Source organism: Mustela erminea, chromosome 6 (genome assembly GCF_009829155.1).
Source record: "Mustela erminea isolate mMusErm1 chromosome 6, mMusErm1.Pri, whole genome shotgun sequence".
Classification (NCBI taxonomy): domain Eukaryota; kingdom Metazoa; phylum Chordata; class Mammalia; order Carnivora; family Mustelidae; genus Mustela; species Mustela erminea.
In genome coordinates, this window is record NC_045619.1 from 5,386,141 (window position 1) to 5,412,308 (window position 26,168).

At 50.6% G+C, this 26,168-nt stretch overlaps 1 protein-coding gene across 7 annotated transcripts in view; it reads left to right on the forward strand.

Moving 5' to 3' along the window:
• EFCAB6 (EF-hand calcium binding domain 6) overlaps nt 1-26,168 on the forward strand; it is a 220,497-nt gene that overhangs the window by 185,444 nt on the left and 8,885 nt on the right. For all 7 annotated transcript variants that reach the window (XM_032346007.1, XM_032346009.1, XM_032346008.1 and 4 more), the window contains 2 exons: nt 18,438-18,665; nt 24,200-24,430. In XM_032346007.1, the coding sequence (XP_032201898.1) occupies nt 18,438-18,665; nt 24,200-24,430 (459 nt within the window). The remainder of the gene's footprint in view (nt 1-18,437; nt 18,666-24,199; nt 24,431-26,168) is intronic.

Sequence of the window (26,168 nt, forward strand, 5' to 3'; positions counted from 1 at the left end):
CTGTGATTCTGACTGCTCGTGTACGTGAAAGCACACAGTGTTTCTCTTTCTGTGGCTGGTTTATTTCACTCAGCCTCATGCCCTCAAGGTTCACGCGTGTTGTAGCACGTGTCTGAATTTCCTTCCCTTCTAAGTCTGAATACCATTTCATGGTGGGGCACACCATGTTTTGCTTCTCCATTCATCTGTCACCGGATCCTGGCTTTGCTTCCTCATTCCAGCTGTTACGTATAACACTGCGGTGGACACAGGTGTGCAAACGTACTATATTCTTTTACACATTGGAGAGAACACTGGCTATGTAAACAATGGATCTTGCTTTTTTCTCCTTCATATTAAATCGCACCATGTCACTGAAAGGTCTTCCAAATGTGGGTTCCAAGGTCTATGAAGCTTTCCATCAATTCCCTGATTTTTAAGTGTAGACTTTTATCCAGCTTTTGCCATTACAAGTTACTCTGCCGTGAACACTCCACATGTACAGCCATTGCTGCATTTTGGATTCTTTCCTAAAGAAAAGAATCCAAAGAAATAAAATAACTGAAGTCAAGAGATAGGAATGATACTTTCACTGATCTTGAAAAGAGTCCCGTATTTTTTTAAATAATTTTTTTTCTGTTGGGTTGAATCATATGAAACCATTCTTGGAGCCATAAATGACTGAATACTGATAGTTTCCTGTGTTTTAAGCTAATATTTGTAGAAGTTGCTTATGTCAATTTTACTTGATTTGGAATATCCTAGTAATTTTGAAGGAGAGAATTAAAGTCATCCCCAGGGACAAACTCTGTTAAAATTTTGGTATATTTACTTCTGATCCTGTTTTCTAGACAGGAATCTTTGGGGTTGGGATCAAGGACAGGGCGTGTATGCCACTGATTTGGGGGTTGCTAGAGATTTTCTCAAGTCTTAAAAAACTTTCTTAAACAATCATTTTGTATTTGTGTCAAAGTCATATATCCCCCACGGAGAGGAAATTGAACAATGACAAAAGCATTAAAAGGAGAGATCCTTAGATCAACTCTTCGCAGCCCAGCTCTGCCCCTCGGAGAGTGGCCACTGTAACTTGTTACCGTCATATACCTTCTTTTTAAAAACATTTTTACTTAAATTCAATTAATTAACATATAGTGTATTATTAGTTTCGGAGGTAGAGGTCAGTGATTCATCGATTATATACAACACCCAGTGCTCCTGACGTCACGTGCCCTCCTCAATGCCCGCCCCCCAGTTACCCCGTCCCCCGACCCCCTCCCCTCCAGCAGCCCTCAGTTTGTTTCCTATGATTGAGTCTCTTGTGGTTTGTTTCCCTCTCTGATTTTGTCTTATTTTATTTTCTATTTTTCCCTCCCTCCCCGTAGGATCCTCTGTTTTATTTCTTAAATTCCACATATGAGTGAGATCATGTGATGATTGCTTTTCTTCGATTAACTTATTTCGCTTAGCGTGATGCCCTCTAGTTCCATCCACATCGTTGCAAATGGCAAGATTTCATCCTTTCTGATGGCTGAGTGGTGGTACTCCATTGTATACATACACGACATCTTCTGTACCCCTTCATCTGTCGGTGGACATCTGGGCTCTTCCAAACAGTCTGGCTACTGTGGACACTGCTGCTCTAAACACCGGAGTGCAGGTGCTCCTTCAGATCACTACCTTTGTATCTTCGGGGTAGGTATCTAGTTTCTAGTAGTGCCATTGCTGGGCTGTAGGGTAGCTCTATGTTGAACTTTTGGAGGAACCTCCATGCTATTTTCCAGAGTGGCTGCTTCCTCTTAGCTCCTGGTCACCCTTCGATTTCCTAGACAAGCCTGGGCGTTGTTCGCAGACTGTGGGTAGGAGGGGCGAGGTCTCGCTCTCTCACCCCGCCTCCCCTCCAGGACACCCCCCACCACCACCACTGCAGGGTCTGTCCTGCTCTTCACTTCCGGTGCTGAACCTGGCATCTTCCTCTTCATTGATTTTTCTCTAGAACGCGGATTGCCTTTGATGTGTGCCATCCCATGTGTGGATTCGCCCACTCCATCCACCAGCGTTTCCCGTGGGCCAGCACTGACCTGGTGCTGGGTCAGCAGGGAACCAAACTGACATGGGCCCTGCCTTCCAGGCGCTTGCATTCTGTGGTGGGGTGGGGTGTGTGTGCAGGGGGCAAGAGATGAGAAGCGTATCCTATGTCAGATGCCAGTACATGCTGCCGAGAGAAATAAAGCCAGGACAGAAGGAGAGCATATCTGGAAAGGCTGGACCAAGAGCCAGAGGCGGTGAGGGAGGGAGCAGGTGACCTCTAGGGGATGGTGCCAGGGGGCACAGCTAGTCCAAGGCCTCAGCAGGAGGGTGTCCCATCAGCTCGAGGTGTGGCTGCCCTGGGCCTGAGAGAAGGAAATGCCATCAGGGCGGGCTGGGACAGGCGAACTTGTCGCTTGGGGACATGGTAAAGACTGTATTGCCTTTGACTCTGAGTAACAGACAGAAGCAAGGGCTTGGAGGAGCGTCAGACCTGACTTACACGTTAGAAGAGTCACCGTAGCAGCCATATGGAGAAGGGACCGTGGGGGCAGGGGCCAGAGCAGGGAGGCAGCTCCTGCTGGCGTGGCTCCATTCTAGATACATCTGGAAAGTGGACAGACGGGCTTTACTGATCCACTACGCGAGGGAATGAGAGTCAGGAACGGCCCCAGCTTTGTGTCTTCTAGAGGGAGGAAAGAGGGAGGAGGGGGTCGTGCTGGGACAACGTCGTGCTCACGGATGGGGCCGGTCTCCTGGCGCTGGCGCTGCAGGTGCCTCCAGTGTTCGGCCTTCTCACACGGCTGGCATGCCTCTGGTGAGCCCTTCCATGTAGGAGCCAAACCCTTCTAGTGGCTTAGTGCCTGACCGCCTGGGGTCCTCACCGCGGCCCAGAGGCCAGGGGCCAGCCCGCCCGCCAGCCGAGGAGGCAGCGCTCCGGCCTCAGCATGGTCACGCCATCCACCCTCAAGGGTCATCGTGAGCACCTCTGCCTGCTCTAGAACTACCCGACGGAGGGCGGAGCTTCCAATGTCACCCGCCTGCTTCCCTCTCACCTCCTGACTCCCTTCACAGGGTCTCCTTCACCCCTGGAAGCACTTTTCTTGGGGTGAGGTTTTCGGATTAATTGCAGTGTGAGTGATAAGAGGAAAGATGCTTAGGTACAGAAGTGAGCACACTGGGCCGGAAGGGGCTGGGACCGGGGACATTCATGGCACCGCCGGAGCCACCTTCTGGCTCTCCTCCTGCTCCTCCTGGCTTGATGAAGAAGCTTCTACTTGGCTATAGGTATGCTGGCCTGGAAGACAGGCATCAAAGGCTTTTAAGCTGAAGACATGGAGGCACAAGGGTGTGGGGCCACAATGTGGGGCACCCAGAGGCCACTGGAGTCAGGACAGGCCACATGGGGGTTTGCCTTCTTCCTGTCTCTCTGTGGATGACTGGGGAGGCATGGCAGGGGCAGACCCCCACCCCTGACCTGTGTTCATGGCTCCAGAGTTCAGTCCCTTTGAGATCGTTGAGACTTCTGAGCAGGGACGAGAGTCAGCTTGGTTGAAGTGGCTAGAACGGGGAAGGGTCCGCAGCGGAGTCGAGCCCGTCTTTATCGTGATGATTTCTGAAGTTTAATTCTGGGCTGGTGTTTTTAATAGAAGGGAAAGAAGTAACAAAATGGTGATAGTTGATGCATCCCCCTCCCCAAGCGCGTTAAATATGGTACCAGTCATCCTTTCCCTCTAGGGGACGCACAGGAGGCAAGTAATTAAAAGGAGATCACCAAAATGTAATTAAGACAGCCGGCACCGCTCCCTGCAAAGTGGGTTCACTGTGAATAATCCCTCCCCAAACCCAATCCGTTCTTGGAAAAGGAACAACTGGAATTGTAGTTAACACGTTCCGTAAGGCCTGGAGTAGATTGAAAGTAGGCAGAGAGTAGAGATGACAATTTTACACCTACTCACAATCCGTTTCTTCTGTCGGATACCCTGCTCAATCTGTCCTCCAAAACTTGTACTGATCTCCCGTCTCATATGCCTGTCACACATGACATGTGAAAATCACGTGAGCACGTCTCAGAACAGATGCTGCCTTCACTGCGAAGCCTGGGACGCGGCGCGGGGTCCCCTCCTGGCTCCTGCGGCCGCTTCAAAGAAGCGAGGCTCAGAGTACGGGTCAGGGGCCTGGGGCCAGGGCCGGTCAACACCCCGGGACCAAGCTCGGGCCCCGGGGCGCCACACCATTCTCGTGCCGCACACTTGGCTTTGAGAGCCACGCTTGGGATTTCCTGTGGGCTCAGAGGCTGGCGAGCTGGGCAAGAAAGGGGACCCGTCAGCAAGTTGTTTCCTCGCTCCTGCCAGATGAGCGACACGAACCTGGGCGGCATCAAAGGCGCGGAATGGAGCACGGAAACCAAAATCCTACCCAGTGGCTTAGCGAAAAAGAAGACAAAGGACAATTTCCGAGTGACAACGTTCGTACCTTTCCCACAAGACGCCCACAAACCAGGTGAAAACATTACCTGAATTTCCCTCCTCAGCAAACACCTCTTTTTCATTTCTGGGAAAAACAGTTTACATTCAAAATGCTGTGTGCAAAATAGAGCGGATCACCTTGTTTTTTGAGAATCGTTCCTGCTTAACATTTCTTTTAAGTCTTTTAACATTTCTTTTCAGTATCTTCCGTGAATATAAAAATACCGCTTAGAGCAGAAATAGAATTTTTAAAAGACATACTAGAAACCCATACAAAATCTCTCTACTTTATTACCATGGAAATAATGGAATTTTTTTTAACAAAACGCATACTTATTTAAGGCAGAGTAATTATTTTGTCACATCGTAGTGCACAGAGAGCCAATGAGCTCTTCGCTTACTTTGTGTTTATAATATATGGTCCTTAAAGTCATGCAGTGAGATGTTAAATAATCGGAAGACGGGTGTTTCGGGGGAGAATTTAAGACTGTAGTTTTTAACTGCAGAAGGAACCGTAAAGCACATCAAAATGTTTGTCCTCTTTCATGAATGTTGTATTTATATCAGTTCCCAACAGTGTTACTTTGATTCATCTTCCTTTTTATTGTAAATATAATGGTGTCCATGTATTTTTAATGAGTGGATAAAAAATGGGGGCATTCCCTTTTCAGGAAAGAGCTCTAAGATTGTTAGGGATGAGTTAGGTAAATTATTAAGATTATTATTTCTGTTACTTACTCCTGCTCCTGATGGCAAGAAAGGCTAAGTTCTCTCGATATTATTTCAGGGATTTTTAAATGTTTCCTCTAAATTTCACTCTCTCTCCACTTGCTAACCAACATTTACTAGTTGTCTTAGAGACGTGGCAGGTTGTGAAGGAGCAGCTCAGGCCAATTTGAACACCGGGGGTGGCCTTGGTGATTGGCCAGAGGGAGGGCCTGTTGGCCTCACCGTGCCTCAGCTGAAGGAAGAGGAATGTTATCACACATAACCTTGAATATCAGTAGCACCTCATGGGAACCAGGCAGACCAGACCCACCCACCTCCCCTCTCTGGGCCTTTGAGTTTGGGAAGCTGGCTCCCCTACCGGTGGAGACCACTGGTACCTTGGCACAAGCAAGTGCCTCTTTCTTCTGAACATTGGCATCTGCACCAGTCCTAGTGCTGACCTGGTATTTGCACTAATACAGACAGCCCACTTAAAGTCAACTGTAGTGATAAAAGCCACAGACCAAAAATAACATTGTCCCAGGAGATGAAGAATTAGGTGTACAACCTGCTAAGCTTGATTACCATTTAGCATATGCAGAGTCACTCTTTCAAGGTTAAAAACTCCCAGATCCGCATCTGTTACAGTTCCTCCCCTGACGCATCCTGGGCGGCACCTGAGTCTGGAGGCTCCTTGGGGGAACCAGGGGCTGGGTGCCTTCTGCCCTAGCAGCTGCCAGGTAGGACACCGCTGGAAGCAGGACAGGCATGGCCCCCAAAGGGAGCATGGCCTGGTTTCTGATGCCACTGGCAGAAATGTGAAGGGGGCCATGCCAGACTGGCTTCCACCTGGTGGGCGGGGGGGGGGGTCACATTGCCCCTCCTTCTCCATCTGAGGGACCCCTTTTCAAACAACTGTTTCAGGCAGACCATAAAGTGATCGTGTCCAGTCAGTGAGGTTTGGAAGAAATCACAATTCTGAATTTCTAGTAAAGTAGTTACTATGAATTTGAGTGAATTGATTTTTCTTGAACCCATACATCCTGGGCTCCTTGGTGTGGTCCACCTCCCTGTCCCAGCTCCTCCGATGCTCCAGCCTGGGTCTGTCCCTCGGCCTGGTGTTCTCAAAAGCACTTCCACAAGCATGTCCTCTCCAATCTGAGTTGGCCTCCTTTCCTGATGCCCAGTCCCAGGGGGATGCTACCTAGATGTTCCAAATAAATGGGCTGTGGCCCGGTCAGTGCAGGCAGGCCCCTCCAGAGTCTATTTGTCCCTCCAGAGTCACGACAGACTAATTTAATTGCTGTTTTGGCATCAATTAAGACCCGAGTTGAACATTGATTTTACAAGGTCATGACCATAACAGGAAGCCTGGAGTCAGCCCAGTAAGTCATTGTCCCAAATATGTCTTGCAGAGAAAATCCAAAATACAGATGGTGCTCATATCTTGGCTATTGTCCTATGCCTAGGTGTCTAACTTGTATGTGAGCTCTCCATGTTCTGGCTTTAGATGCCCCATTCCATTGAAAGAATCTTAACTTGCCACGTTCAGGAAATGTGGATAAGAATGTGTGCCAGGTGCTGGGCCCACCCCAGGGTTGGGGGAGGTGGGCTGGGCAGGCCGTACAGACATACAGCTCCCTGGGAGTACCTCCTACTCCGGCAAAATGTCTGTGACCACTGGCATGCAATCCAGAATGTTCCATCTCTTGCCTTTTAATGAGGCCTGAATTTGGATGGTCTATTCTGAGAGATTAAGATGAAGGAGCAAGTCCCACATACCCCCAGCCCCTCCTCCCACCCCCCTTGATGGTGCACACACTGGAGCCAGGCGCTGCTCTAAGCCCCTACGTACATTAACTCAGCCAACCTCCTAAAAGCCTTTGAAGGTGTGGGTTCTACATAATCCATATTTTGTGGTTGAGCAAACAGAGGTCCAGCCCCAGCAGGCCGGTGCTCTTGGAGGCCTACGTGGCGGCTGGGAGCCATCCTCACGTCCGCTCTGTGGGGCTGTTACTTGGATTAAGTGTGTCAGTGCAGAAAGAGCTTTGCATGGTCCCAAACAGAGCAAACCCGAAATGTTTGCGTTCTTTATTTATTTTTTTTATCCTCTCTTACTTCAGTGAGCGTGTGTTTAATGTTTAATGTTTAGTAATGATGTGATTATATGGTGTGGAATTTATTTGAGTGGAAGAATTTATTTTAATAGTTTCATAAATGACTTCAGCCATGAGTTTATTGAATCATTAAAGGGTCGAAGGGGTGGCTCAAATGTTTGCTTTATTTCTCCGCGTTTTATGGCAATTTCACGCTACCAAAGGGTTTGTGAATTGGGCGTTTGCAAAAGCATCCGGACAGATCCTTTGTGAGCTGTGTGATGGAAGTGAGCTTGGAACCAGAGAAAGAGGAGAATTGTTCTGCATCATCAGGGCCAAGAGGAGTGCAGGCAGTTTTGATGAGCTCGCGCCAAGTCTGGGTGTCGGGAGATGGGGTTTCCTGGGCGTGGCGACCCGGTGTGCGGAGACCCTGTGTGCGGGGACCCAGGAGGGGAAAACCTCTCCCTGTGGGCATGACTGGCATGGCTTGGGTGGGAATGAGGCCAGTTGAGGGAGGGCCCCGGGAGGCAGGCCCAGGGCAGCCCTCCCCACTGCTTGCTTCCTCAGCCGTCTCCAAAAGCTTCTGCTCCTCCAGGGCGGGAGACCTGTCTGCCATCCCCTGCTCTGTTCCCGGGGTCTGAGTCAGTGCCTGATACACAGTAGGTAGACCCTCATCACATGTATGAGTCGTCACCTCCCTATTATGGGTAGGGGCTTGGATTCTCACACATGGAGTAGGGGACTGGAGTCGGGGTAAGGTGGGAAGAGCATAGCTTTGCCATCAGTCCGTCTTAAGCGCTATCGTCAGTTTGCAGGAGAGTAGCCTGGGGACCAACTTCAGCTGCGTCCTGACCTCTCAAAGCCCAGCTCTGCAGACTAAGAGCTCATCTTGATTGTACCTTTCCATGGGAAGGATCTTTGGACGGACCCTTGTGCATTGCCCAGAAAGAATTCTTGCACGGAGAGACCTCAGGTCCAGACCGTGGTCACGCCCCCGGGAAACCTGGATTCTGCCTGGAATTCTAGCATCGCTCCCCGACTTCTGCAAACAGCGCACTGGGCTATCGGCACCAATCCGCTCATGGCACAGTTCTTGGGACCCCCTAATAGACACGAATGCACTGTCGGAGGATGTGCGGGGGGCTCTCGATCGGGTGGTGAGGGTCTGTGCCCTTGCGCTGGCACACAGAGCTTCTCCTTTATTTTTGTCTGGATTTTTTATGTCCTATCCTTTTTGGTTTTTGGTTTTTTGACAGGCAGTTTTGCTGCTGTTGTTATTTTTAACATTCATTTATTCACTGTAAATACAAATGGAGATACAGTACAATTAATTTCTTTGCTAATCAAAATATTTGATCAAATGAAGCAATTTTTCAATTCTTAGAAGTAATTATCATGTTCTTGAAAAGGAAGTGGAGGAGCTCTTTACTGAGTATTTCTAATTAGGAGTTTTGCTACCTGCTGTGTTCTTATTCTGTGTGAAGTTTTAGGATTTTTTTTTTTCTCCTGTAAGGAATGATAGAAAAAGTATATAATTTTTCCCCAAGTATTCAGAACAAAACTTAGTGGAAGAATCATGTGATCTGATTAACTAATTTTAACCTTCATAATAGTTACATGAATATACCGATGTGTTTCTAATCTGACAGCTGAAATGGACTCGCCAGACCATGCTGGCTGGCCTTTCCCTCCCGGCCACATGACTGCCACCTTGGCCACCCACACGAGGAGGGTCACAAAGTTCCCAAGCAAAATGCCCACCGTCAGTGAACACCAACAGCCAGAAAACCATTGGCGCCAAACAGCTTCCTTCTTTTCTCTGTACTTCGAGCTCACCCCTTTTTCTCTCTTGCTAACTAGACATTCAGAACTATATTAGTTACGCCAGGTAACAAACAACCGCAAAACCTCCATGACAATGAGCGCATATTCCATTTTTGCATCTGTACGGTGGCTGATCCAGGGTGGCCCAGCTCAGGGGACCTGACTGGGACATCTCTGCTGTGTTCTCACCTCCTGCTCAAACCAGAGCTGTGCCCAGGTCCTGTTCTCAAGGCCCCACCCCGCCGCCACACACAGGAGGGTTTGCCCCCTCATGCAAGAACTTTTTATATTCTTTGTTCCTGTTACACTTGCTAACCTTCCCTTGCCCAAAGCAAGTCACACAGCTGAATCCAAAGCCATATTCCCAGCTTCTTCAGTCCGAGGAACCCCAGAGTCACACGGCAAAGGATATGGTCACAGGGCGAATGGAAGCGATCAGGCCTTGAATGCAGTATTCCACAGGAAACAATGGACATGTACCTCCGTTTCCTACCCGACTGGATTATTTGACACTTCAATCCCCCTCTTCCCTATTGTGTTCTCTCTTCCCGTTATCTAGAAAAGTTGTTTGGGATATGACTTAGTGGCAAATTGATTTCATAAGTCAGCCATGATCGTGGCTGAACAGAACTTGACAGGATGCTAGAAGCCTCTTTTCTGGAATCATTCCCTTTTCCAGCTGTTGGAAGAAGAGTACGATGGCATGTGAGCTAACAACCTCCCAGGTTCAGTGAATCCTTCTGGAGCACACCCTACCTGCAGCTGGCTCTTGTGGCCAGTATAACCCTCTCCTCGGGGCCTCCTCCCTCCCTCGCTCCCCTTGGTTTGGTCAGATGTGGGTTAGGTCTGCAAGCTTCTCCCTTGGAGCTTCCCCCACCACCTTTGTCTCAAACAGGTCGGTACGGTGCCTTCCTGAAATGGATGGTGTGGTCCCTGATTATGCCTGCCTTCTGGACGATTCTTACAGGGCAGTTCTCTTGCACTGCTGTGGCTATCACTGCTTTACAGATGGAGGACCTACACCCAGAGAAACGAAGCAACTTGCTTGAAGGCACCAGCCCCAGGGCTGTGGCTCAGCCGTGCTGAATCGGAGCCTGGGGCAGCTGGTCAGGAGACCAGGACTCTGTGGAGTGCCCACAGTGTCGCTGGGCTCCTGCCCAGGCTCGTGGGGTGTGTGACCACATCTCAGACCTGGCTTCCACCTCCCTGGCAGGTGGCTTAACCAGAATGCCTCCGTGATGCCGCACGGTAGAAACAGTATTAACCAGGAGCCGGAACGCAAACCCGGGTCTGTCAGACTCAGGCAGAAATGTCTGGAATCACAGCCCCCAGGAGCAGCAGCAGCAAGAATGGCTGCCCACGTGTGCCAGGTGTGGGGCCAAGCATGCACGTGTCGTTTTGTTGAAATCGCAGGCCCATCTTTTGAGATGGTTTTGTTTTTTCATCCCTGCTTTATCCCTGGGAGGAAAATGAGGCAGAGACGGGTGTTTTGTCCTGCTCAAGGTCACAAGAAAAAGGCCGAGCTCAACTCCCATTTGGCTCCGGCTAACCCCAAAGCCCTCAGTTGATGGGAGACTGTCCTCGCCCTCCAGGCCCAACGCCCTAGGCCTGACCAGTGTGGCCCCCGTACCCTGCGCTCCCTCTAGTGTGGTGAACCTGGATTAATGGGGCCACTGCCTCGAGCTGTGGTCCAGCCTGAGCCAGGCAGGTGGACCCCTTCTTCTTGTGCTGGTGTGAGGCACCAGAGATGGCAGGTCTGGCCTGACCAGGGATGATGGGACATGGTACGGGGATCCCAGCACTGGGCCTGCAGGGCTCTCCCCGGCTCTCAAGCTGCGTGCGCTGGGAGAAACCCCAGTCAGAGCCACAGGCAGCGTCCAAGACCTCGGGCGCAAGAGGGAGAGGAGCCCCGGAGCTGGGCGGAAGGCACGCGCTCCAGATGAGTTCCGCACAGGCCCGTGCTCGCCACTGTCTGACCGCTCCCTACCCTAGACCTCCTCCCTCTAACCACCCCCCACCCAAGCTGCCTCCATCTGACCACACCCCACCCAGGCCTCCTCCCTCTGACCTCCACCCAGACCACCTCCCTCTGACCCCCACCCACAAAGAGCAGCCTCTTGGGCGATTCCTTGCAACGGCAGGACTTAGAACCACAAGTGTACATTGCTTGCTTTTTACTAAACTCGGACTTGCTTTATACTAACTGAGATCGATGGACACGTTTGAAGCTGAAGAGCACTCTGTGTTACCCATAGGCTCTGTGATGATTCTATACTTCCCATATTGGGACATGGTTTCTTTTACATATTTTGCCAACATTATAAAATCACAAAGGGGACGAGGAATTTCCTTCTTGGCCGGGGTGGTCCGCGTTTCCTTGCAACATCGGGAGGGACAGTTGTTTTGGTAAAACCAGGCTCCACGGATGCCCTTGAGTAGATGAGAGAAAATTCCTTCAAAACAGAAATGCTCCAGCCGGGTCAGACCTATGGTGTATAAGATTCCACTTCTTTTTGTGTGTGTGTTTTAAGTACCCAGAACAGCCCAGTGTGTATAGCGGTGTTAGATGAGAGCGTGCAGGCCCCAAGGCGCCCGTGCCAGATAACAGTGCGGACGAAGGTGGGTGCACGACGTGGCTCTCCGCGTCCCTGCTGTCATTCCCATCCCGAAGGTGCCTTTTATGGAAAGCCTAGTTAGTAGCGGAAAGTGACATTTACATCGGAAGATAGTGGTGTCCTTTCTGATTAGGAGAAACATTCCTTCTAGTTATAGAAAAAGCACCATTTCCCCCCATTCAGATATAATGATCACGTGAGAAGTGCCAGGGACACAAAAGCGCCAGACCAAGAGCCATCTGTTCTTCGCTGGCGTCTTTAGTCACTCGGAGCGAGGCTGGCGGTGGCTGAGCGGCTTTGTTCAAAAGCAGGATGAGAACCAGAACGGGGGCGCCTGACAGATTCCGCCCGTGTGCCCCGATGGAAGAGCCAGGAGCCTCTGCCCTTGCCAGGCCAGGGAGGCGGGGAGTGCTCTGGGCGGCGTGGTGTGAAGTGGGAGCAGCCTGTCCGCAGGGGCAGCAGTGCACCCTGGTCACCGAGGCGATGGCCGTGGTGGCTCAGGGAGCAGCAAGAGCTGCGATCTCTGTTTATTCTTTGTAGCGTTTTTGTCGTTTCTAAGTTTTCTGCAGTGAAAACACAGTAATTACTTTTGCAGGAGGCCAAAGACGATTTCTAACTGGCAGCAAAACCCCCTTCGTGAGAAGATCCGGTTACCCGCACTCTGGTGTGTCTGGACAGGAAATTGTGTTACCTCTTTTCTCATTGGCAAGTGCCCGTGTGTGTGTGACCCCTGGCCTCCCACCTCCTGGCCTGGGAGAGGATGGGGCCACCTCGGGCTGCAGCTCAGGGCCTGTGGGAAGAGCTGACTTTGCAGGCCGGAGGCCTTGAACATGGCCTTGAATATGGCCTCAGGCTCTGGGTTTTCAGCTGACTTACACCGGCACTTCCTTGGCCTCCCAGCTCAGTTGTCCTCTCCTTGGGGAGACCAGTTGTGTCCATGGCATGGTGTCCCCTTCTGAGAGCACACAGCCTGCTTAGAATCTGCTCTCAGGTGAGCTTGGCCCTGGTCTCTCTCTTCCTTCCGGAGACTCCCCCTGGGTAGAGACCTTATTAAGGATTACTTCCTACCTCCGCCTCCCCAGTATTAAGACGAGCGCCTGGCACATACCAGACATCCCACGAGTGTTCGTGAAAGACTCAGGACAGTACTCATGGCTGTGCACTGAGCATTCATTCTCTGCGAGGGCAGCGCGCGTGTCATGTGTGTCCCAGCACAGGTGCCCCCCGCCCCTCGGGGCTCTGGGAGTTAGATAATAGCAGGGGTCCGACTCACGGCCCAGGCTGTCCCACTGAGCAGGATTCCCCACCAGGCTGTCCTCAGCATCACTCACCAGACTGTCCCAAGCCCCGGAGCTCAGGACCCCTGACCCTCCCAGCTTGGGAGCTCCAGTTACCCTCCTGACTTTGCTGCCCTTCCCTCTCCATCCAGAGAACAAGCATTAATACTTGCGTGTATGTGCACACATGTGTGTATCACAATCATTTGGACCATTTTTTGGATCCTTTTCCACTTAGTACATCACAAAAATTTTATTATATTATTAAATTATTCCTTGAAAGATTCTATATAACTACACTGTAATCCATCCTATAGAACTATCAAATCTTGGGGCACATGGGTGGCTCAGTCTGTTAAATGCCTGACTCTTGATTTCAGCTCAGATCATGATCTCAGGGTCGTGAGACCAAGTCCCGCATTGGGCTCCGCGCTCAGCACGGCATCTGCTCGCCAGTCTTCCTCCCTCTCCCTCTGCTCTGCCCCCAAATGGTCCTTGCACGCTGTCTCTCAAATACATAAATAAAATCTTAAAAAAAGAAATATCATATCGTATTTAACTGTTTCCCTACTATCAGGCATCCAAACTGTTGCCAATTTTGTAAAATCTTGTTAATTTTGTCAATAATTCTGTAATGATTGTAGTTCCATGAGCTCACCTTGTGTATTTCCCAAGGTACTGGAAGGACTGTCTCCCTTGGCCAAGGTGGAAACCCAGGAGGACCGTGGTTTAAAGTGGATGGGTCAGGAGAGAAGAAAAAAATTTCCTTTCTGAAACTTGGATGTTCTTTCTTGCTTACAAGGTCACTCTGAGCCAAAGCTGTCTTGGAGTCAACCACACCGTTCCATACTGCTTTAGAGGTATCATGGCTCGGCCACAGCTAGAGGCCTATTTCCCGTCCACTAACAATCTAAGCAGGTGGCCACTGATGTCCTTGCATGTTCCTAGACCAAGCTACACTCTTCTGATTGTATCAAGTTCATAGTGTGTTAATATCTGGCAGGTCAAAAACTTCATTGCTAGCCTTTCCCAAGAATTTTGTGGCAATTCTCCTGTATTTATTCTCCCTATCAACTTTAGTGTCTATATGTGTGATAATTCTCCCAAATATCCACTGAGATTTTTATTAAGATTTTATTAACTTTATTTATAATTTGAGATCTTTTGAAATGGTGTCTTCCAACCTGGGATCACGGTACACGTCCCTTTGTACTCCAACCTGCTCTGATAGCCCCTCCATAGAATGTACACAGCCGTCTCTGTGTGGGTCTTGTGCTTTCATATGAAACTTATCCCAGAGCATTCAAGAGCTTGTTACCAACGTAAATGTGGGTCGGTTTCATGATACAATTTCTAACGAGTTATTATTGCCCCCAAAATGGTATTGCTATTTCGTATTTTTGGCTTTATTCCAGCCCCTTTCCTCACTGTCTGGAGATTTTCTTGTTGTACGATCACATCCACAAATAACGGTGAATCTCGTTTGTCAACATTCATTCGGTTTATTTCATCTTCTTGTCTTATTTCGAAAGCCAGAGCCTCTAAAAACATGAATAGTAGAACTGACAGTCAAGCGTGCCTATCTTGTTTTGGACTTCAGTGCTTTAATATGTTACTCATTTACTATGTTGAAGACGATGTCTGGCTAATACTCTCAATTAGGGAGAGAGTATTACACACAGGATCTTCATTTTCTCTCTGTGTGGTGCAGAAATGGCTACACTGTTTCTAACAGGATTAGTTGCTGGATTTTGTTAAATGCCTTTTGCCATCTGTCGATCTGTGACCTCATATAAGGAATTAAAAGGTCTGCTAATTCTTGGAGGATTCTTATACTTGGGATAAACCCTAGTTGATTTGTGATTTAAAAATAATGGGGCTAAGTATTCCTAATGGTCTTTTTAAAAATGTATTAATGTCTTCATGTTAGTGCTTGTAAACTAGGTGAGCTTATATTTTTTGTTTCAAGTGTTTATCATATTTTGGTGTTAGGGAAATATATATAATGAGTTGGGACACCGTATATTCCTTTCTGTGTTCTAGAATTATTTGACTAATGTAAAAATTATTTATAGCTTAAAAGTGAGATACAGCTTGCCCTTAAAATCAGCTAGGTTTGGCACCTCTTTAATAATAGATGATAGATCTTTTAATAGCGTTTTCAGTTTCTTTTATGGTTACCTGTCTATTCAGGCCTTTCTAATACACAAGTTAAATTTAGTAATGTCTCTTTTGCTTAAAAATGATCCAGTTTCCAAAAAAAAATGATCCAGTGTCCTCTGGAGTTGAAACCATATTAACCCAGGTTGCATAATCTACTAAGTGAGAATTCTTCTACATCTATTGGTAAAATGAGAGGATTTCCATTTTGTTTTATGTGTTAAAACTTCCAAAGAGCACTCGCATAAACCGTCTCATGTCAGCCCTTCCTTACTCCGTGTGGATCAATGAGGAAACAAGAGGGAAAGGGGGCTCAGGGCTCGCGTGGGGCCACACTGTGTCAGAGGCAGAGTCTAGCCTCAGACCCAGGACTCCTGCCATCCCAGGCTAGACTTGTCCTCCTGTGTTCTTCCCAGCTGGGGGCCCATCCTTCTCAGGGCACAAAGGAGCGCCAAGTGTCAGGTGGGACTTCGAGCACAACTCTCCTCCTGGAGGAGGCTCCTTTGCACTCTGAATACCAACACCCCGTGGAGTGTTTAGGGAAACAGCCCTGTGCTTAGCTATGGGAGGTGAGCTGTAACTGTCTGGAAATGTATCACATCCACCAGTAAGGTCAGTCTCGTTTTCTAGAATGGGAAAAGAAAAGCATTCACTTGCTTTGAATGGCTCCAAGTGGATGTCTTTAAAAGCATCTGTTTACCTTTCAGTGGTTGAAGGTGGCACAGGCTGGGGTCCGAGTGTGGGGTCATGTTTTTGAGGGTATTTTCAGAATCATTCTGTGTTTGATGCAGCTTCATAAAGTAACATTACGCTCTGTCGTGAAGGAGAGTAACACAGAATACATATATTGCTGTGGAATTGCTGAAAATGAGACATGACCAACTTTTCTTTTCATTTAAATTCAATTAGCCAGCATGTAGTACATCATTAGTTTCAGATGTAGTGTCCAATAATTTATCAGTCGTGTGTAACGCCCGGTGCTCCTCACATCACGTGCCCTCCTTACTGCCCATCCCCCAGCACCCCATCCCCCCACCCCCCCACCCCACCCCCAGCAAACCCTCAGTTTGTTTCCCAGAGTTAAGAATCTCTTGTGCTTTGTCTCCCGCTCTGATTCCTTCCCGTTCAGTTTCCCCTCCCTTCCCCCGTGGTCCCTTCCCCCGTGGTCCTCTGTGCTGTTTCTTACGTTCCACATGAGTGAAACCGTGTGAGAATTGTCTTTCTCTGAGACTATTTCATTCAGCATAATCCCCTCCACTTCCATCCACGCTAATGTAAATGGTAAATATTCAATCCTTTCTGACGGCTGAGTAATAGTCGTTTGTGTATATGGACCACATCTTTATCCATTCCTCTGTTGAAGGGCATCTCGGCTCCTTCCACAGTTTGGCTATTGTGGACACTGCTGCTATGAACATTGGGTTACATGTGCCCCTGTGGATCACTACATTTGTATCTTTGGGGTAAATACCCAATAGTGCGATTGTTGGGTCATAGGGTAGCTCTATTTTCAATTTTTTGAGGAATCTCCATACTGTTTTCCAGAGTGGCTGCACCATCTTGCATTCCCACCAACAGTGTAGGAGGGTTCCCCTTTCTCCGCATCCTCACCAACACCTGTCGTTTCCTGACTTGTTCATTTTAGCCATTGCGACTGGTGTGAGGTGGTGTCTCACTGTGATTTTGATTTGTAGTTCCCTGATGACAAGTGATGTTGAACATTTTTTCACGAGACACAACCCAGTTTTAATACTAGTTGGGGGGATTAAACATGAAAATCTTGTGAAGGTCTTAGCACAGTGCTACGCATCACGAGAGCTGTTACAGCTAACAGTCACGACAGGTTTTGATGGAGGAAATTCGGCAGATTTCAGAATTCAGCCTCGTCAGGAGATAGCTGTCATGCATTGTCACCCACACCCTCTCACAGAGCCCAGTGCCCCCTCCCATCCCACAGCCTCACCCCTTCCTCAAATTTCAGGAGCTGAACCGCTGAGGCAGCAAATGCAGGTCTGGTTTGGGGGTCCTTTTTCTGCTTGCAGCAAGCAGGTGGATGTTAGGGCTGTTTCCCTGTCCACTCCCTGTCCACTCCCCCCTGACCTCCCCCTGCACGGTGGCCCTGACTTGTGGCTCCCTCTCCAAGGCCAGGGAGCCTGGGCTTCCCTTTCAGCCAAGTCTGAACCTCTGTTTGGATCCTCTCTGAGACCTGCCTCTGGGTGGCCCTCATGGAAGGCTCAGGACACCGCTGCCCTTTAAGCCCCAGTTGCCCAAGTCTGGCTTCATCGCAAGCTCAGTCTGTCCTCCTGATTGGCCCCAGGCTGAACACAGAGTGATGTTGGGTCTTAGCATCCATTGGTGATCACTAAGTAACTTCCTCGTCTGCTATTCCTGCTGTCCTGCCTGTCCACCATAATGGTCATCAGCACACGTAGAACGTGGTCTGCGGTCCTCCCCAGGCTCCTCTCTGCTCACCTTGCCTGGCCTTCTTACCAGCACATAGCCCATACCTCCAGTAGGAAGCTCCTTCTCTCCCCACCCCCTATTTCCCCATAGCCTGTTCCTCCTCCCTCCAGAAAGCAGCCCTGAGCCCAGGCCATGGCTCACCCCATCTCCAGGCGCCCAGGCACCATGGATAGCACCAGGAGGCCCTGACATTCGGCCTCCCAACTGCCCAGGAGAGGTTTGGAACACCTGGGGCTCAACAAACCTGCTCCACTGCCCTGCTCAGCCTCCAAGCCCACAGATTCTGCTGAAAGCCCTGTGGGCCTCGAAGTTTTAGGCTTAAGGGAACCCGTAGCCAGCAGTGGTGCTGCAGCATCACGTCGTAGTAAGGGCCCTCAGAAGCTGCCTTTCCAATTCTAACCACTGGGAGTGTAAATTCTCTGCACTGATGTCCAGAAATAAGAGCGGTCTGGATCCACATTTACTCCCTTAACTCAGAGCGGACACTCGCTGTGGGTTTGTGAAGTGAACCAAAGGACAGAGCAAATGAGTGGATGCAGGAGAACAAAGGCCTGACCTCCCCAGGGCCGTCTCCACATGACCTCCCGCTGCACGGTGGCCCTGACTTGTGGCTCCCTCTCCAAGGCCAGGGAGCCTGGGCTTCCCTTTCAGCCAAGTCTGAACCTCTGTTTGGATCCTCTCTGAGACCTGCCTCTGGGTGGCACTTTTCCTCACAGAGCCGGGGCTCCCCTGGGACCTGCCATGAGCGGTGGGCCCGGAGCCACGAGATGACTTATTCTTTATTATAAGGATCAATCTTCCTTTTTTTCCCCCGCCCCGCAGACTGCTGCTGAGTGGGCTGAGAAAATGCCCAAAGGCCCGCCGTCTACGTCTCCCAAGGAAACAGCAAACCAGGAGCTGCTGGCTCGGCTGCACAAGGCGGTGGGCTCCCACTACCGCGCCATTGCTCAGGAGTTCGAGAACTTTGACACCATGAAAACGAACACCGCCTCCAGGGATGAATTCAGGGCCATTTGCTCCCGCCACGTCCAGATTCTGACAGATGAGCAAGTAAGAAATGCATTTGGTTCCTTGTCCTACGTGGTGGTGTATGAGCACATCCAGCCAGAGTTTAGGGCTATTCTCTATCTTGAAAATGCTGGAAGGTTTGGGGTGGTGGTGTTGTTATTGTTTTGTTTTCAATCTTGCTGAGGACTCACAGGAGCCTTCTGTTTGTGTAACAAGCATGAATTGCACCTTTTCAGTCAGGGCACATATAAAATCAAATTCTTAAAATCAAATTAAACTGGGCTCCAGCGACCACGCTCCCTCTTCCTTCTCTGGATAATCACTGGGCCTGTGTCACCCAAAGTCTCCCACACCCGAACGGGAGAGCATAGAGCCTGGGAGTTGCTCTGGGCCTCCCGCCAACCCCCGTTCCCTCTCCCCGCCCTCCCCCTGGTTCCATTGTCAGTGTTTCCAGAAGCTCTGGGGGTACCACTGTGACCATGCTGGTGACGTGTCCACCCCACAGGCTGGACACAGGCCACCCTCTCTGAGGGCCTCCTGCCCATCACAGAAGAGATTCTCAGCAGTTTCCTCCTCAAAAACTGAATGGTGCTCTTTTTAGCTCTGACAACCTGTTGCATTGGCTTCTCTGCTCTCCGGGATGACCTTCCAAGGCCAAGAGCGCCTCCCAACAGGACGGCATCCTGAGGGTCTGCCTTGCTTGCTGATTTCAGTCCGTAATATCCCTACATGTCAGCAGCGCCCAGGGCTCGTTCCTCACTGGGGCCCAAACGCCAAAAAAGAGCCCAGCATAGAGCAGGTGCTCAGCAAGTCCTGGTGAATGGATGGTGTCGTGGGTTCAGTGTCCACATTCCCCCATGCCACGGTCTAGTGGCCAAGCAGCTGGGATGACGCAGAGCACCAGGGATCCAAGCACGGAAGCAGAATTCCCTCCCCAGCAGACAATGCACTGCTCCGAGCACTCTCCACTGGTCGAAAAGCTGCCACCCTCGTCCCAGAGAATAGCTCAGGTGGAAACTGAAATCCAAAATACTTCCAGAAGCAACCCCAGCCCCGTGCTTCCTCTGACTCTGCTTCGGCTCAGCCCGGGTTCCTGGGTGGAAAGGTCACTCTCGGCTCCCAGGTTGGGTCACCCCACGATGAGGCCTCATTTTCTTGGGGCTTCAGGATTCATACAGCCAACCCCCTCCCCACTCAGGCTTCTGAACTCGCCACCCCACAGAAGGAATTCATTCATAATGAGTAATATGAACATCAGATTTCACTTTCCTAAAATCCCACTTTTTTAAAGCGTTATGATCATTTTTGTTAACAAATGGAAGTGCTTCCCCCCGCAACCATTCAGTCCCAGAGATCATCAAAGCTGAGCGAGATCGCTATTTGCAAATACTTCTCTCCATTACCATAAATGGATAGAAACCTTTAAAATTAATCCAGTTGCCTTTTTTATTCTATGGGGCCAACTAACAAAGATTTTGCTAATAAAGATTTTTCATTTCATCTAAATGAGCAAAATTTTACTCTAATTATCGATGTAAATTAATGACATGCTGGCATATCCGGCGTGTGTGACAGAATTGGATTTGAATTGTCCACTAAGAAAGCTTCCACCATCCCCAGCACATCCAGCCCCCCACCTCTCCAGCAAAATCAAGCACTTATTTTTAAATGCTGTCTCTAAAAATACGCAGACACATCTCAAATATAGACTGCATCATCGAGGCATCAAAGTCTGGCGCAAGTACCATGGTTTAAGTTGGGGAACGATTAGCAAAACTTGTGCTCTATTTGGGAAGGATGTTTCTGGATACAGGCTGGCGAACAGGAAGCCAAAGCCATAGAGATGCACGTTTTCTCCTTGCATGAGTCATGGACCAGGACCTTCTTGGGTGGGTGGTACCGTGTCTGTATGGGGAGACAGAGAAGTAATTTGGCACCCCTAAATTGTCTGGACCTCGCTTGCCATTATTCAGAAGGGCTAGGGCTCCCTGAAGATGCTGGGACCCTTCCATCCATGTTAACCAGCATCCTAGTAGAGATCTCCTGTCTTGGTTTATTTGCCGTATAAAAACTAGCTCATAAAAAAAAAAAAAAAACATCATGAAGCTGAGATGTCAGCTTTCTTGACTTACAGAGCTCTGAAAGCAGGGAAGTGCCACATCTTTGGAACCTTCTGGTGTAAGTAACCTTTCAGCAAAGGAGAGCAACTTTCGGAGCAGGTGGAGTTAGAAACTCATGGGTCTCTGTGACTCAGCAGAAAATGTCTAATAAAAGGCCATAGGAGCTGGGTCCACTTGGATATGACTTAAGAAGATAGGGACCCCCAGAGAGAGCCTCTCCTGGTCAGGCAGTTTAGACCTGTCCTGGCGACTGCATGGGGACTTGGCTCTATTTGCGGCTGTTAGGGAAAGGAACTATTCAACATCCTGAACATTTCAGACATGGTGTTTCTTTAACAGATGCCTCTAGGAGATGAGAAACACGCAGGCAAATAACATACAGCCCTTCAGACAGGCAGACCTGGGTTTCAATGCTGCTTCTGCACTTGTCCAGCTGTGTGACTTTGGACAAGTTACTCAACCTCTCTGGGCTTCATTGTCCTTGAACTTTGTTTGAGTTTGTTGTTGCTGCCGTTACCCTGAGGGTGCGCAGTGCACAGGCATCAGACTCCTCCAGCAGGAGACGGCCTCCGCTGTGTGTGGGCCCCAGAGCTGGCACCTCTGCCACGTTCCCACCCCTGATACCCTTTCCGTGGCAGTCAGACCCAATCTTGTCTCTGTGGTGGGTCTTGGGCAAGAGAGTTCCCAATCCTCCCCCACCCCCCTCCGTGTCACTGACCTCTGACCTTTGCTCTCTGTACAGATGCAGAATCTGGGGTTGCCCCCCCCCCAGGCCTTCTGCTGACCTCCTTCCCCCAGGCGCCATGGATCCGTGGCTGGGCCCGGGGGGAGGGACTTCCTACCCCCCCTGAAGGCAGACGGGTTTGCTTCTTCCTTCCCTCCCCCGGGGGTCCCGGTCTGGAATGGGTTTTGCTCCGCCTTCCCCAGCGGCTTTAGCTCTGGAGACGCGAGTCTGTCTATGCCGTCTGTGCCGTCGTCGTGCGCATTGTCTCCGGAGCCGCGACAGGGGCCAGTAGAGGAGAGCGGGTGAGCGTGAGCGTGACCTGTGTCTGGGCCTCCCGGCCAGTCCAGCCCCTCGTGCCAGCCCACACTTGCCCTGGATGGATCTGTTAACACTGTAGCCGATTTCCTCCTGAGCTCTGCCAGGCGTGAGGGCTGGGGTGTCTGGTTCTCCTGGAGATTTAGGGCTCCATGACATTCGGTCCCCTGGGCTCCCTGGAGCCTCCCCCTCTGATGGGCCTTACACATTCTGATTCGGTGAATATTTGACTTTCTCTTGTTGTGGGGATGGGTGGGGCGCTCTCCGGCAGTTTCCCCATCACAGCAGTGGACCCCGAAGTCACATGTTTTTCAGTGTTCAGAAGGCAGTTGCTACTGCACGTTTGAAGGGGACACTTCAGGAAGGGCACGATCTGCCGCCGTGACATGGAAACTGACTCAGAATTTTGCCTGGGTTTCGCGCCCGGCTCCCAGGCCTGTAATTTCAGAACACGTTCTCATAGTGCCCATTTCCGGTCCTCTTGATGCCTGTCCAGTCCCCGCAGCCCCCAGCAGCCTTGTCCTATGCCACATCCTTTGCCTCCGTCGGTGTTCTTGGGTGTGCGGACCTATCAAGATTGAGGGGCCACGTGTGGGCTTCCACTTCCCACCCATCCAATTCCACATCGTCCTGGCAGCGTTCATTCTGCCCTTCATGGTGCAGAGAGGATTTCCGTGGTCCTGCCTTGACTTTCACTTGTACCACAAGATTTAATTAGGAGTTGGTTCCTCCCTGCTCCTCCTGCCAGACCAGGAGACACCATTATTGTCCTTGTGGTTCCATAAATACCCTCGCTTCCATGCTCCAGGTGTTGACCGCATCCTCAAGCATTCACACCCTCCTTTGCATTTACCCTTGATAACATGACCTTCCTCCTCCTTCCTCTTCATGTTGCTAACGCAAGCATGCAGGAGAGCCCTCCACAACCCACTTCCTCTTATTCAGCCACATCTCGCTGTGTTTCCTGAAAGCCCTGCATGAGGACTGGGATCACAATATGGCTTTGTGCCATCTGTCCCCCCTCATTTTTAAAGGATCTTACCATTGTCTGGTCAGTCTTCTGTGAGTTTTGTAGGACTTTCCGCAGTTGAGCAATCATTTCCAGAGCACCTGCTGTGGGCTGGTCCTTTTGTGAGATGTTCAACGTTTGAAGATGAGTCTCGGACGACCTTCAGAGAGCTTTAGGACCAGGAAGGGCAATGTCCCTTGCATGGGTGGCTTCAGCACAAGGGGAGAAGGTAGATAAGCATGCCAGTCATCTGTCCTGGGGGGCTGGGAGAACCTTCCTGAAGGGAGACAGTTGGAGGCGGTCACTGCCCTTGGTGATGGTGAATTCTCTCCAAGACCCCGTGGTGAACCACTTTCTCAAGGTCTCTCATTTCCACACGGCGCCTCTTGGAGCCATCCTTGTAACTTCCTGAAAATCTACTATTCTTTTGAAATAAAAAGTTTAAAACCCATTAATCAAGAATATTGTCCCAGACTAAACCTGTTTCCCTTCTCAGGGCCTGGAACATTCCCTGTCTCTTCCCCACCCCTCAGTGCTTCATTTCCAGAATTTCAGACAGAGCCAGCAGGGTCTCTCATCACTGCCTTTGGGAAACCTGGAGGCCAGAAGTGCTGGCCAAGGCCAAGGCCCACAGGAAGGAGGGGACACCGCTCCCCTTGGCATGTGCTGAAATCTGGGGCCCCACCAGTTCTGAAAGGCCCTAAAAACCAGCTCAGAATTAAGCTACCCCTCTTCTTAGTTCCCCAAAAGCCCTCAGTCATCAAAAGTGGCTCAGGTAGGATGCTGGGGTCACTTTGCTCGGTATCTGTGCTCATATGGTCCAGACACAGCCTGGAACCAATCCAAAGCCACATGCTGCACTCTGGTTTCCCTTTTCCAGCTGGTGGGGAGGCAGCTCTGGCCCTCTGTGGGCCACGTGCTACAGCTGCGAGCGCAGCAGGGAGCGTGGCAGAACTCAGGTACCCGCAAGGAAGAGAAATGAGGCCGGCCGGCCTTCCCCAGGACCATGGTGGACCGGGCTTTGATTTGCGTTTTCCCCCACAGTGTCCTTATATACACACAGCTCGGGCTCTGTGACTCATCACAACATTTAATGGCTTCAACTACTCACTAAGGGCACAATTCAATTAAAAAATGTCCTGCGGAAGCCATGAGTAATCCTCTTGAACGAATGAATCCTCTTGAATGAATAATCCTGTTCGTCTTTCAGAGGCTTCCGTCAGGCACAGACCAAGTGGGGTTCCCCCCCTTTTCAATTTTTTTTTTTTTTTAATAGACGTGGGTCTCGGACCTCCGCTGTGAGCGCGGGCCTTCCCCAGCTCCCGCCTGCGTCTCCGGGGCGCTGCGGGAGACTCCGTTGGGCTCTTACGCTCACCCTCTTAAACGCTCACTTCTGCTTCTTTGCCAGTTTGACAGACTGTGGAGTGAGATGCCGGTCAATGCCAAGGGCAGGCTGCAGTACCCAGACTTCCTGAGCATGTTCAGCTCCGAGAGAATGGCAACACCGCCGACCGCTGGCAGTTCCGTCAAGGCCCAAAGGGGCAGCAGTGTTCCCGAAGTCTCGTACAGAAGCAGGTCTGCAGTGTCGTCGCCCACTCACGACCTGAAGGCCGGGCTGAAACCTCCGAGCCACCCGTGTGTGAGTCCTTCTTGATGTCGTGCCGCCGTCACCAGGGCCCCAAAGCCCCCACCACCACCCCCCCCGGACCTAAGGGGCCTAGAGTCTCTAAGGGACAGGTGACTGAGAAGGTCGCCTGGGCAGAGCCTGGGGTAGGGACACAGGAGAGGAGCCCATAGGTGTGTCCTTAACAGGACAGGAAGGGCGGAGGTGTGAGGAAAGATTGGGGAGAGGGTGGGTGGAAGGGAGGTGTGGGGTGTGGAAGGAGGAATAAGGCGGCTTTCGGGTGAGAAGTGGGTACAGGAGCAGGGGCAAGAGACTGAGACGCCAGCAAGCTGGGCTTTCATCAGACAGGAAAGCAAATGCCCCGCGGCAGGGAGGCAGTGTGCGCAAGGCCCAACTGTGTGCCCTGCTGTGAAGTGTTGCTCCCATTTTACAGCTAAAGATACTGAGGCTCGAATAGGTATCCTTACATTAGATGCAGAAAGACCCAATTTCAAACCAAGGCCTGTCAAACGTTGCAGCTCTGTCCCCAGGCTGAGCTGCCCAGCCTGGGGCACAAGAAAGAGGACAGATTCACAGAGGCTCTTGCCTCATCTGCGGGAAAGGTGACGGTGTCTCTGGGGAAGGGGGCTTGAGAGTATCCCAGCCATGTACTTAGGGCCGCCATCGCTGGGCTTCGTGCGTGGTGAGCGCTCAGAGATGGAAGTTATCCTTCCTTCGCTCAGTCGATGCATGTTTACTGCACACCTACTATGTGCTACATTTTATTCTAGAGCTGAGAATGAACAAAGGTGCCTGCCCTTGTGGCGTTTACATTCTTGGAATAATAGCCAAGAAACGGTGAATAATAAGTATTTAACAAGACGAAGACAGTGAGTAGAGCAGAATGAGGGGGGGGATCAGGAGGACCCCAAAGATGTCCACGTCCTAATCTCTGGGAGCTGTAATATGTCACCTTACATGCCAACGAAGAATCAGGGTTGCAGATGGAATTAAAGGTGCCCACCAGCTGATTTAAGACAGGATTATTCTGAAGTGGCCGGGAAGGCCCAGGGCACCCGCAAGGGTCTGTACACAGGGAGACAGAGGCAGAAGGGGAGTGTCAGAGAGACGCCATTGGAGAAAGGCCCACCTGATGCTACCGACTTGGAAGGTTCAGGAAGGGACCACAAGCTCAGGAGTGTGGGCACATCTGGATGCTGGAAAAGGTAAGAAACGGATTCTCCCTTAGAACCTCGGAAAGCACTCAATCCTACTGACACCCTGATTTTAGCTCAGTGGGACCCATTTCAGGCTTCTGACCTCCAGAACCGGAAAAGAATAACCGTGTGCTGTTTGAAGCTGCCAAGTCTGTAGCTCTGTTACGGCAGCCACAGGAAACACACTGCGGGTGGGTGGGGGGGGGGTGGGCACAGCAAGGACCTGGGCTTTCACTCCCGGGGGTGGAGCCCTGCAGGTGTAAGCACAACAGTGATATGGACAGCAAGCGTCCGTATAAAGGTGCTTGTCTGTGTGCTGAGTAGGGGCTGTGCATAGAGTGGGTGCTGGAGGCGTGGGCAGAAGAAGCAAGGAAGCGGGGAGAGGCTGCAGTGGTCCAGGGGAGAGGCCTGGTGGCCCCGAGTGAGGTGGGCAGTGGGGAGCTGGGGGCCAGAGGTCAGATGCTGGGTGTGTCTTCGAGGTAAAGCCAACAGGATGTCCCAACAGATTAGGTGTCAGCTTGAGAGAGAGAGAGTCCAGGTTGGCTTCTGAGGTTTTG